This window comes from Heliangelus exortis, chromosome 3 (genome assembly GCF_036169615.1).
Source record: "Heliangelus exortis chromosome 3, bHelExo1.hap1, whole genome shotgun sequence".
Classification (NCBI taxonomy): Eukaryota; Metazoa; Chordata; class Aves; order Apodiformes; family Trochilidae; genus Heliangelus; species Heliangelus exortis.
This window is the reverse complement of record NC_092424.1, coordinates 35,581,649-35,595,309: the sequence shown is the minus strand read 5'-3', so window position 1 is coordinate 35,595,309 and position 13,661 is coordinate 35,581,649. Positions and strand designations below refer to the sequence as shown.

The window sequence follows — 13,661 nt, the reverse complement described above, 5'->3', positions numbered from 1 at the left end:
CCCACAACCACGCACGCTCTTTTTTTCTCCCACATGTGCACACATGCATGCAAACAGACACGAGGAGTTTGTTCTTGCCTCTGCACAGCCAAGAGAGGCCGGACGCTGCTGTCTTCAGCTCAGTGGAAATTGGCACCATCCCACCCCCAGTAAACAACAGCCTGACGTCAGCTCCTGCGGCGGTGATAGCGGTATAACTCGAGAGATTTTTCAACTGGCCAAGCTGTTGAAAGGCTATCACAGGGTCTGATAAATCTCTGGCTGCACTTGAGAGGAATCGGTGGAAAGGTGGGGAGGCATGGTTAGTTAATGACAGAACTAATAGAGCAATTCCTGATAACTTCATATGGGCCGGAGAGGTGATTTTTTTAAGGCTTGCGCCGAAGGGAGTTTTGATTCCCTCCTCGTCAGCTGTAGTCGTTCTTTCCAGTGTTATTCCAGGTTTCTGAGATCCTGGCTGCTCTGTAGAATTCACATTTGTTCTGTGTTGGAAGCCAGACAACAATTAAAGTACCTTGTAACAGTCAACCAAGCAGATGATGAAATTTGACTTTTCTATTGTGTTGAATTAAGCACTTTCACGATGGTTTTAGTTCCTGATGTTTGCTTTATTCTGTTGTAGATATAGCTGAAAGAACAGAGCCTGGCAATCCTAAGCTTTTTACTAGTTTCTCTATATTTGGTCTCTGTTACTGGGACGTAAGTATGTAAGTTATTAAGGCCCCAAATTGCAACCACAACACCCAGAAAAGGCCTGTTTGGAGGATACTTGGTTACTCATCATTAACAAATTAGGCTGGAATAAAGGCACTGTTTTGTGGTGCTGGTTTCAGATACAGCCTTTAGAATAAAGTGGCTGTTTTCCTGCAATTCTACAAATGCCTTGACTGCAAAGTTAGCAAAGCCTCTGTTGTGTTTCTGAAACAGAGCCACTGTGACTTAAATTTAATAACAGATGGTTCTCCTCATAACCCGACAGTTGAAAGAGACTTTTCTATTGTTCACTACTACCACTGAAAACACATTTCTATTATGAACTTACAGTACACTTATGCCAAAAGCAACAGTTAAAAATGAATGGTTTGCTCTGGTAACAAGACAAAACAAACATGAAAATCATTGTGTTGTGTGACAGAAAATCAGAATATTAAAGTAAGAAAAGTTGATAAGCATACCAAAATAATTATTTTATGGGCTATTCTTGAATCAATGACACTTCCAAACAAGTATTTCAAGGACATAAAGAACAGTGTATTGACTTCTGCTTTGTTTCTTGTACTGCTACAAAGATAGCAAAAAGTTCCTATTCCATCTAGGTCTTGTCACAAGGGATTTATAGTTTTGTGAAATCCTGGAAGGGAATGTGAATAACAGCCAATATTAACATTTTCTAACGTAAAAGTTTTTACATCTGCTTTTAGGGTATATTCAGACTGGGTTAATCATAAAATCTGCCTTAGTAAGGAGGAACAAGAATGTAAGAGGGAGAAAGAAAAATTAGACTTTTTCTAGAATGGTGTCTATCCTGTCAGTAGCTTTTGAGCCTTTTCACCAAATCTGATGGAGATGTACATGCCTCAAAGTTTCACAACTTCCTGTGAAAGTGGGCAAGAAAGTGAGGATCTGTCTGAGCCCTTAATTCTCAGTTAATTCATAGAAAACAAAAGCAAGTGTGACATAGATCTGTGCATCTTGTTAAGCGAATGATTCAGCTGGGATTGCTGATCTCACAGAGGGGAAGGAAAGCGTGAACAAGAGCTCCTTCAAAATTGGGGAAGTCCTGCCTTGCTTTGAGTCTGTCCATCTTTGGAGACTCGTGTAGCTTGCTTGACATCCTGCTTCCCAGAGGAGCTCACCTGTAGCAGGGCCTGACCATTCTTGATTTGTGAGAAAAGCCCAGGACTATTTTAGAAGACACCAGGAGCCAAATCATCAGAAAGCTTAAGCTTGAGAGCTTGCAGTAAGCTGACAGCTCAGGTAAGGAATTTGTTCAAGGGGAATTAGCTAGAGCAAAACTTTTAAAAAAACCCACACAACCAAACAACAAACTTTCCAAAATCTCAGGCTTAAACAGCCAGGGTGCCCACAGATGAGCTGATGGCTAGCTGTGGGCAGAACTGGAGCTTTTTTGTGGAGCTGGAGACATGTAAGGTGGGCACTGAGGTCCCTGAAGCTGCACCAGCATGGTGAGGTGACCTTTCCTCAGCTGCAGACTTCTTACTCCTCAGGGCCTGCTGGCAATTCCAGCATCACAACCAGAACTTGCCCATGTGTAGGAGAAAGTCCTCTTCCCTTGTCCTTCCCAGGCTGGTATGATACCAGCTGGGCAGTGTTACCTGTGTACAAAGTTTGGAGCAGGTTGCCTTAGGTCTCTTTATTATCTCTCCTTCTCCATGGTCTGCTGGCAAGCTGCTAGACTGTCAGTGCCTTCCTGACACTCTCCTGCCTTTTCTGGGAGCGTGAATCATAGAATCATAGAATTGGCTGGGTTGGAAGGGACCTCAGAGATCATCAAGTCCAACCCTTGATCCACTACCGCTGCAGTTACCAGACCATGGCACTGAGTGCCACATCCAGTCTCTTTTTAAATATCTCCAGGGATGGAGAATCCACCACTTCCCGGGGCAGCCCATTCCAATGCTTGATCACCCTCTCAGTAAAGAAATTCTTTCTAATGTCCAACCTAAACCTCCCCCAGCACAACTTGAGACCGTGCCCTCTTGTCTTGCTGAGAGTTGCCTGGGAAAAGAGACCAACCCCCACCTGGCTACACCCTCCTTTCAGGGAGTTGTAGAGAGTGATGAGGTCTCCTCTGAGCCTCCTCTTCTCCAGGCTGAACAGCCCCAGCTCCCTCAGCCTCTCCTCATAGGATCTGTGCTCGAGTCCCTTCACCAGCCTGGTTGCCCTCCTTTGGACCTGCTCCAGGACCTCGATATCCTTCCTAAACTGAGGGGCCCAGAACTTGTGACTTTTAGGACTACAAAACTCCTAGAGCAGACTTAGCTGGGCAGGCATCAAGTCCTAGGTCACTTCAAGCAGAACTGTTCTTTGTCACAACCCCCAGCAGCACTTCTTCCAAAAACTGTACCAGCAACAAGCAGAGGCAGTCAATCTCTCAGCTGCAGCCTCACTGGAGATGTTACGCCATGAGTGGGAGGAGACATGCAGTAGGAAAGTTCCCTTATGTTCCTTTTTCTTGTTTTTTTGTTTGTGGTCTTTTTTTTTTTCTTCTTCTTCTTCTTTTTTCCCCTTTTTTCCTGTCTCTAATCTTATCCAACCAGCCTGCTACTGCTCTAAATAGGTAGATGAACTGGTGGGAAAGGCCTCTGCACTTTGCCTCTCCCTCCAAGTGGGTAACATTTGCATTTGCAGCCAGAACTGCTCACACTAGTTTTGACCTAAACCACAAGTCAGAGACAGGCTGCAGCATGTTTCTTCTTGTTAGGAACCTGCAGAATGGCCTTTTGGATAGCCAGCCCTGCTTGGCTCTTTTGTCCACGTAACAAAGTTTACTGGATGGCTGCTGAGGTTATGGTTCACTTTGTATTGAGCAAAACATTAACTTGAGCTTTAATGTGGCAAGGAATCCAATAATATGGAATTTTAACCACTTGCAAAAAAATCTTGAATTTGCTGTTGATTTTATGGAGATAGTCCTAAAAAGGGTCCCAAATAGGCTGGTCTGTTATCAAGGTGTAATTCTGGTATGATTTTGTCATGCATCATGAGAGGAACTGTCCTTCCTCAAAGAGTCAGTAAAATCTTGTGGCCAGCCCCTTCAAAGTAATATTGCAAGACTTTTAAGGAAATTTTGCTGTTTACTCCTCTTTGCTCCCTGATAATTTTTTGGTCTTTGCGGGTTGATATTGTCAAGATTTCTGTGTAGCATAAGCAGCTAAAAAACAAAAGAAAGTGAAACACAGTTTCTTATTTAATTACTTTGGAGTACTTGGCAACACTTCATGCTCCTGGCTTTGCCCCTTCTGTGCTTCTATAATGGTGACAACTTCTCTGAGTAGTAAAGAATCATCACAGAGATGACCTCCTTCCATACTTGATCACAGTGTGAGATGGGAGCAGACTGCACAGACGGCTCTGGGCAAGACTGAGGGAGGATTTTTTAACCAACATTTACCACTGGAGCTTTGCTATTTTATAAGGCAAGAGTTGCTTCCTGACCTGTTCTGTGTCTGCTGCAGTATGAACATCAGCAAGTTTAATGAGATGGAAAACATTCCCAAGTAGATGTTGAGAATTTTGGGTTTTCTTGTTTGTTTTAAGACAAAAAAAAAACAAACCCACAAAACCCACAAAAAAGTGAAGGAGCAGAGTAACTCTGTATCTTGGTTCCATTGGTCCAGGTACTCACAACTTCTTGGTATAAAGGCTGGTTTCCAACCAAAGGAGACCACCAGGAACAAAAAGGAAAGAAGCCACAGTCATCTGTTTCATAGCTTAAAGACTTAAAGATAGCCACCATGGCCTGCTCCTTCCTTTTTTTTCTATATTTTTCTTTTTCCTTATGGGTTTTTTTTCCTTCAGTGGGTGCAGGTCCTAGAGAGCATGTGATGCCCCATGCTCATGTGTCACTGAACAAAAAATGAGCCCCATCCAGAGGGATCCCAAAGTTCCCCACAGCCTTTTTGTTAGACTCAAAAGGTAGTCCTTCATATTTGGCCTCTTTAAAGGTTGTATGAAGCACACAAAATTATTGATTTATTCTTTTTGCAATGCTTGAAGGCCCAACAGGGAAGAAGTCAAGCAACCAAGAGCAGAGAGTGGAGAAAACTGATGAGCAGGAGGAACTGGACTTTTACAGATCTACATAGAGAAAACCAGGGATTTGTGTGCTATTTGGACAGTCAGGTAGAGTATGCAGCTCTCTATACTGCTGCTCCCTGTTGAGGCCCCCCAGTTTCACCTATGCAAATGCAAAGTCATGGAACTGAAGTGCCTGTTTCTACCGCTAAAAACTCAATTTTCTCATTACTACAACATTACGTTGAATTAAAACTGCTGAAGACCTTAATTATAATACTGATTTTTAATTTTGTTTCCCAATTTTTTGTTTTAGTAGCAATAATTATCAAGCAATGGCATGGTGACAGAGACAGCTTTGAATGAGTAGTGGTCCCGAGGGGTGCTATCCTGCTCCTTTCCCCAGTCTCATCTCCCCTTTCTTGATGAGGAAAACATGCTGCTGCTTCTTCAAGGTTTTTGTTGTCCTTTCTGTTAGTGACAGGTGTAAGTGCTGGTAATATCTGCTGGCCCAAGCTTGCTTCCTCCTGCAGCAGGAGCCAGGAGTTGTGGGCACCCTGTGCCAAGCACCCAGCGTGGCTTTGCCAACCAAAGCCTTCAGTAGAACTGTGTCTGCAAGAGCAGCAGTGGAGACTTGGTGTGACTGGCAGGGCCCTGCTTATCTCCTGGAAGTTTCTTGGGCCCTAACTCTTAACAAGTGGCAGGTTGTTGGTTTTGGTCGTTTTGTTTCTTTCTTTCCTTTTTTAAATAATGAATGTTATTTTGAGCAAAAGAGCCAAGGGGGATAAACAGATCAACATGTGAATCTGAAAACATTTTCTAGTAGTTTTGGCTTAGGGAGTGACTACAAATGGCAGACATTACAGAGAACACTTTTCACTCACAGTCCATTCTTTATCTTGTTTCTGCCTTCCAAAAATGTTTTATTAAGTCACTAGTTCTTTTATTTTCTTTGCTCTGCCAGATTTCCGTGATTGTGGCACAATTTTCCACAGCAATTGAAAAGGAAAGTGTATCTGTATATATTTTAAAAGGGACATGACATTTGTAAAGTTACAAGAAAATTAGCATGCTGCAAAAACACATGCAGACCCTGCTTTATTTATTCTGTAGTTGTTTGCTCTGGAGTTGGCTAGGTTTCCCTTTGGATGGAAGGGACAAAAAGTATTTTGGTTTGTTTTGCATTTTGAAAGTAAGGCATAGGTTTCTCTGCTGCCTCCTAAGACTGGTTAGTTGTTTACTTTTATTTTCTTCATGAAATAAAAAAAAAACAAACTAAAGGAATATGTGGAGATTTGGTCTATTTCATGTCACATACGAAGTAGATGAAAAAAGATGATGTGCATCTAGGAGTAAAATTTATTTCAGGCTTGTCAGCTCCCAGTAAGTTGTGATCTTACTAGGTCTCAGGTTGTACAGTGCCTGTGATATACAGAGTAAAAAAATAGGCAAAAATGCGATACTGTGCTTCAGATACATTTTGAGGGGGGAGGGTGGGGAGTTTCTGAGGTTATTTTATGTGTAATTTCCTGATGAGATAAATTTTTAAGACTCTTGTAATGATTTATCAGAAGATTCTCTTCTAACAAGATCAAGAGGCCGCCTGAAGTTTTACTAGCCTATACTTCACTCAAATCAGCCTTATACAATAATCCAGTTGTTTCTCCCTCTTAAGTACACCCTGACTGTGTGCAGCTATGATCCTGGTGCCTGTAGGCAGCTGCAAGAGAAAAGGACTTTTGTGGTTTGCTTTTGCTTTCTCTTCCTGTCCCCTCCATTTTCATATATGTTTTTTAGAAGGCTGCATTTCTGATGGACTACTTATTGCAGTGTCAGTGGAAAGTGAAAACAGTGTTTTGGGGCACTTTGTTAATCCTTTTGGTTTTCATATTGCATCACTCTATCAAATGCACTGTTCCTAGTACTAAAAACAATGCAGTGGACTGAAAAATTAAAAATGTCAATCAATAAAAATGGAAATCTGAACTTTATCTGTAGGAAATATTACTGAGAGAGATGAGTATGTCTGCCCCCCTAACCCTGCTCCCCACACATAGTCACTTTTCATCATTTAGGAGTAACCCTCAAGTGCCTCTAATAGCTGAAAGTGAAGAAATTAGAAATGAAGTTGATAATACAGTTTCTCTTTCAGATGCTTTCTCTAAATGTATTATACTGTGTCCCTGAGAGATTCCCATTATTAAAGCTGTGTGACTTTGAAATCACCTTGACTCTGAGGGGTAGGTGTTTGAGAGTTCTGGGGATTTTCCTCATCTGACTCTTATGATCTCCTTTAATTGCAATAATTACAAACTTCTTTGCGAAACATGCCCCTCAGAGTTTATATCCTCTTCAATAAAGTTACATTGACAGGAGTGGCAGGAATTAACACATGTATTCTAGGCATATAAATCCCTATCATGTTACAAACTGATCATAAACATTCCCTTGAACTCTTTCCAATGGATTTTAGAGCTTATTCACAAAGAAAAGGTGAAGAAGGGTTTCTGTGCTTTTCTGACACCTTTTTCCCCGTGCTGCGTTAGTAATGCTACCAAAAGTAGTGCATATGTCTATTAGACTTGATCACAGAAGAACTTAACAGACTTTGCAAATGATACATACTTGAACATGGGAACTTTTCCTCTCTCCTCTGACACACAGCCTGGCGTGGGGTGGAACGCAGCAGCTGTTTGACAGCACAACAGCACATGAGGCATTGGGATGAGAAGTAGGAGAACACCACTGTGTCCTGTAGAAACTATGAAGAATTTAAGGTAACCCAAAATGGAAGCTGACCAGCAGGACATGAGGGTTTAACATTGGCTGACTGAGAAGTTTTGTTTCTCTGAAAAGTGTTTACTGTTGGTTTGTTTCCCCCCCCCCCGCCCCCCCGAGGTATGAAAACCTCCTTATTCTTTGGCTCAACTTTGCTTACTCCAGGTTTGGTTATAGGGCAGTTAGTGAGCCAAGGCACAGGGGATGCAAGGTGATGCACAAGGTGCTCTGCCTTATCCCCTCTTAAATGGATACTGTGGTAACTGCTTTCAAAGTGTAGTTATGTGCTGCATAAGAGCATCTTATGCTTCCTTTGATATCTACACAGAGTTGTTAGGCTGTAAGCTGCCCTGCTGCAGATACCAAGCCAGGGTGACTGTACAGCAGCTTCCCTGGGGGTAGGCAGTGCATGAGAGAGAAGTGCTGCTACATCACTACCAGTTCTAGTATCTGCAGCGCTTGAATTTTTCCCTGGGGGCCCCTCCTTTGTGTATTGACCCAACCTGACCCTGCTTGCCTTGCAGGAACTGCCTAGATCACAGCTAAAGGTGGTATGGCTGTAGGCACCAAAGTGTAAGGTCTGACACTGATTGTATCAATGAGCAGGAAGCCTTATACTGCTCTATGTATTCTTAATGAATGCTGAAGCCAAAACATTCACAAATTTCTCTTTTCATCTGTTATCAGTAGATCATATTTAACAGTTGTTTGAAAACTACCTGATTTAAAGAGAGGCCAAAACTCCTTAATTAAACCATTTCCAAAGCATTGAGGATGGATGTGAAGCTGGGCAGAATACCCTCATGGTTTTCTGACAGTGTCATTCAGCCTTAAAATGAAGTGGCTGCATTCTGGAGAGATGCAAGGAGCTCAGGCTCTGAGTAATTTCTTGCCATGATTTTGCTGATGATTTCTCTGCTGTTAGCAAGACTTTCAGTGGGTGATGTACCAAAAAAGCTTGCAGGGGCAAAAGTTTCCCAGAATCTACCAAAGGGAAGCTGTGTGTGTAGGTTCCAAGAAGAGGATGCCTTTGGATTTTGTTTTTTTCTGTTAGGGTTTTGGTGTGTAGTTTCAGTCTGGTCCTTTGAGCTGCCACTCTCTGACAGTAAATTCACATTTCATCTTTTTTTTTTCAGTTGACTTGATTTTGTGTGATGGGTTTGATTTTTTCCTTACTTATGATAAGATGGTGCTGATGGGCTTAGTAGGGCTAATTTTAGGATATAAGTCAAGGTATAATGTGGTCCTTTGTGTTTACATATATATAAGCACAAAAATATGTTAAGTGACAAGTGTTCCCACTTGAGAGGTGAATGTTCTTCTTAAAGCATTATGTTTGTTTTTTTGTATATACTAAAAATGCTTTGTCTTCTGTTTTTCTGTTCCAGAAACTGACTGGTCAAACACTGTTTGACTTTAGGTTTTCTTTTCCATAAATATTCTGTTACCTTAACTTTTTCTGGGGTGAAGTAGGCAAAATTCAGCCGTGTTTTAAATGAGCCTGGGACAGAAGTTAGACATGAGCGTCACAAAATTTAGTATCTGGGCATGATTTAAAAACTAGAACTAAGCAGAGGTAAGAAGATTTATTTCCAGATCTGAAGACAGGTCAAGTTGCAAAGCAAAGCAAAAAGAAAGTCTTAGTTCTTCTGATGCTGCTGAAGTTACAGCAGTTTTTTAAGCTGCTAGCCATTAAAACAAGCTGCTTACTCCAAGGAGATGATAGTGGTTTGAGGAGTCAGCTGAACAGTTGGTATGAAACTTGGACCCTGGGAAGTCAGCTGCTACTGACTGTAATGGAGTCAGTGTCACCTGCTGACCCTTTCTTTAAAAGGGTTTAAACTTGGTGTGTAAAGGGGGTACAAGATACTTTCCTTCCTGTAACTGAAGATATGGGTGTGTGACTAGGAAAGTTGCCACTGCCCAGAGGCATAGACTTGGGGTAATTAAGCAGAAGCACGGACACCTAAAGAGAGAAAGAGAATTACCAATAACTAGACATACAAAATTAAACCAAACTGGTGATTCTAGTTTCAAGTAGTGACTGTACTGGTTTTGCATGGTAGAGACAGTGTACACAAGGAGTGGTAGGTTATAGTGCCAACAATAGCTTTCCAAGTACCACATAGACAGCCACAATTGATTGATTTTTCTCTTCTAATTTTGATTTCTTTTGATCAGTGGGAAAAACAGATTCTTCAAGGCCAAGGGACCAAACCCCACCGTCTTGCAGTTGCAAATAAAGCCTGGTTCTCTCCAAACTGCATTGGGAGCTGTATCATGTGTGACTCATGGCCTAATTAAACACTCTTAAAAAGAACACAATCCTAGCATTAGCTGAGTTTTCACTGAGCATATCCAAGTATTTTTCTGTCTCTTGGAAAGTCAGATCCACGGTGTAAAATCATCTGCCTGCCTCACATGGGACTGCCAAACTTTAAGTGATATCTGCCATGAGTGTGCAGGACTGGGCTGTCCTGTGAGCAAGCTGGATGGCTGCCTAGGATGGCTGGCTTGGAAGGAGAAATTTCTATGGCTTATCAACAAGTACTTGGACCAAGGTGTTAACTGGGCCCTTACTTCTTGGATGTGCATGTCTGTGTGAGTGTATGAGAAAAAACAGCTATGGAAAGGAAACTTTCCAGTTCTCTGTGTGAGTATAATGGAGGAAATAACGTTAGGAGGCTCAGGCCTATGTTTTTAGTGAATAACTACTTGGTAGGGAAATGAAGTATTGAGAGCATTCAGTTTTGGGGGGTACTGTGCATGTGCAATATCTTTTTTTTTTTTTTTTTTTTTGTGACTCCTGCTCATTCATCATAAAACAGTTGGTGCTGACAGAATTATCTTTTAAGGCTGAGGTGCTCTTAAATGAAACACCTAATTTTAATAGTTTGGCAACTTATGTTTTATGACTGCAAACTGTTGTGAGAATATCGATTGACTTTAGAGACTTTTGTCCCTTTGAATTATCCTCTTTTTGGATGTATGTGCTTTAACTCTTGCGTATGTTATATGTACTTCTATCTTTTCTCTGCTGCCTCAAATTTGTCATGATTGTGCTATGCTAATACCTTTTCTTTTTGGCTTTCACAGCTGACTTATGTTGCTTTTTCAGTTTGGGTTTAATGCGGTCTTTTGGAGAGGAAAATTTTTTGTTCATACTTAACCTACCTTCTAGTGTAGGTGCTTTGCAGAATATTTTTTTTCAAATTCTCCTCAAACAGGTGTTTTCCAGTTGACTGGAATACCAGGGAGGAGAGCAAAGGGTGTGCAGGATGGGAAGGCAACTCAGGAGACCTGAGTCAAGTGCCCAGCCCTGAAACATTTCCTTTGCTGTATTGCATTTGCTATTCTTTTTGCTCTGTTTAATTCCTGACTATTATAGTTCCTTTCCCCATCCCTCCAGCATATTATGGTTAGCTATTAAGATGTGTGGCACTGAACTGTGTGTCCAGGCATGATGTATCTGCAGAGCAAGACCCCAGTGAATCCCCCAGCTCAGGGAGAAGACAGCAGTGACAATATTACCATCCTGCATCTGCTGTGATTGTATTCCCATCTTGGGAGCTCCTGTATTTGATGCTGCTTCTCTCCAGGTATCTCCTCAGTGTAGGAACAAGAAAAACACACTCCTCTGCAAGTTACTGCAACACATATAACCAGGAGCATCTTGCCACATCCAGTCCTCTCCTTCCCCATGCTACACTCGTCCTCTGAGGACATGCTCTGCTGGTTATCCAGGAACCCTGAACTCCATAAATCAGACCCAGCAGGGTGACTTTGTTGTCACCCCTCTTCTGATGATGAGGTTTAGGGCATTTGCTGGCCTCTCTGCTGGTGTAAAAAGGCCTTGCTACTTAGAATCATAGAATCATAGAATTGGCTGGGTTGGAAGGGACCTCAGAGATCATCAAGTCCAACCCTTGATCCACTACCGCTGCAGTTACCAGACCATGGCACTGAGTGCCACATCCAGTCTCTTTTTAAATATCTCCAGGGATGGAGAATCCACCACTTCCCTGGGCAGCCCATTCCAATGCCTGATCACCCTCTCAGTAAAGAAATTCTTTCTAATGTCCAACCTAAACCTCCCCTGGCACAACTTGAGACCGTGCCCTCTTGTCTTGCTGAGGGTTGCCTGGGAAAAGAGACCAACCCCCCCCTGGCTACACCCTCCTTTCAGGGAGTTGTAGAGAGTGATGAGGTCTCCTCTGAGCCTCCTCTTCTCGAGGCTGAACAGCCCCAGCTCCCTCAGCCTCTCCTCATAGGATCTGTGCTCGAGTCCCTTCACCAGCCTGGTTGCCCTCCTTTGGACCTGCTCCAGGATCTCAATCTCCTTCCTGAACTGAGGGGCCCAGAACTGGACACAGGACTCGAGGTGTGGCCTCACCAGTGCTGAGTACAGGGGCAGAATCACTTCCCCGGACCTACTGGCCACACTGTTCCTGATACAGGCCAGGATGCCATTGGCCTTCTTGGCTACCTGGGCACACTTCTCACACTACCTACTTCATTTCTCTGTCCCAGTAGATATCCCCCTGAATGAGTTGTAGCACCGCAGCTGCATCTGGCTCAGGGTAGCGTTGCCTCATCTGCCTGCTGCTGTGTCCTGGCTTTTGCCATCTCTGGACAAACTACCTCTGTAATAGTAGGTCTGCTGTATCTGACTTACAGCTGCAGACTGCTTGCTTTTTTTTTCTTTTTCATTTATTTATTTATTTATTTATTTTCTTCCTACTGCATCCTTCTTGCCTTTATTCAACAACTTGAGAGTAGGTGCTTTCTGTAGTTGGTGCTTTCCTCCTGTTCCCTTGCTATCAAGTGCATATCACATGATAACAGGCCTCGCCCAGATCCAAGTGACTGCCTATCACAGCGTGTCGTCAGCTGGCACCCTTCCCAATTCTCCAGAGCTGGCAACTGTCCTTTTTTCTTTGAGCTCTGATAAGGGGAACAGATTAGTGGTGGGAGCAGCCGGAGCGCTGCTTTATGGGGCTTTACTCCTGTATACCTCCGGTTTTCCACACATCTTGCCAAGTGAGTTTCCTGATTGTAGGCTATGTCATTTGCTATGCTCCCCTTCCCTGCCCCCACCCATTTCCTGACATCACTTTTATTTTAAATCCTTCTGTAGCAGTGGTCCAGTTCTGGAGCACTCCACCCAGAACTTCCGAATGCAGTAAATCTTGCTGATCGGAGCACTCATACGGTGTACGGAGCAAGAAAAACTACAAAGCTTTGTTGAGCTTAGGAGAGAATGCCTAATAAAGTTATTTAAAGCATTGAATTCTATTTTTTTTCCTTTTTTCTTTTTTTTTTTTTTTCCCCCTATACTGTGTAAACTTTGTTTGGTGAGGCTGCTCTGCCCAAAGGACAAGCAAAACCCAAAAATCTCTGTTTGTACTGCACTCTTCTGCAGCAATTATTAAATGATCTGGCATAAAGCAATAAGTACATTCTTACTGCTATAAGTGGTCTACTCATGGTGCTCTTCCAGGGTGTCATCATCATTGTAAGAAATGCCATGAGCAGTTCAGCATCTGGCCTCAGAGGGAGGTGTTGGTCATTCAGGGGCTGAAACAGCCCAAGGTGCAAAGGTTTGCAAGGGCAGCGATTAGGGTACTCTCTTGGCATTCTTAGACTTATACCACACTAAATGACTGGGGTTTTTTATTCATAAGGAAAAAATTGGAGACCTTGCTAACATTATGAGTAGCTCCTTTTCTGCTGGAAATCTCTGAGATGCAGGAATTACTTATTTTCTTGGCATTTGGGCTTGTCCAATGTGCCTGCTAATTCAAATCATAAAAGTTTTGTTCTTTGCTTTCCCATTAAGAGTGAACACTGGGGTAAAAGGACATATCAAATTTTGAGCATTGGTTTTCCTAGTGTAAAGTCAAAATCTTTTCACCTATGTAAGTGGAAGAGGGATCAGATAGATTTGAGTCAGATGTGTTTAGAACTGGTCCCAGCATGCTCCTGTTTGTAAGAGAACTAATTTATTTAAACAGTGGGCAACTGATGGAATTTGTAGCCCAGCACTATGTGCTACAGGATTAGTAAGTAGTGTCCTCTAGGACACCTACAATTTGCTGCCCCAAAACACTGCTTGGGATCAAAGC

At 42.6% G+C, this 13,661-nt stretch overlaps 1 protein-coding gene across 3 annotated transcripts in view; it reads left to right on the top strand.

Annotated features, from left to right (window-relative positions):
- SERTAD2 (SERTA domain containing 2) overlaps window positions 1-13,661 on the top strand; it is an 87,574-nt gene that overhangs the window by 20,890 nt on the left and 53,023 nt on the right. The window contains exon 2 of one of the 3 annotated variants that reach the window (XM_071740189.1): window positions 7,423-7,535. The exons of the other annotated variants lie outside the window; for them this stretch is intronic. Within the exon in view, the coding sequence (XP_071596290.1) occupies window positions 7,483-7,535 (53 nt within the window). The 5' untranslated portion in view covers window positions 7,423-7,482. The remainder of the gene's footprint in view (window positions 1-7,422; window positions 7,536-13,661) is intronic. 3 annotated transcript variants of the gene reach the window in all.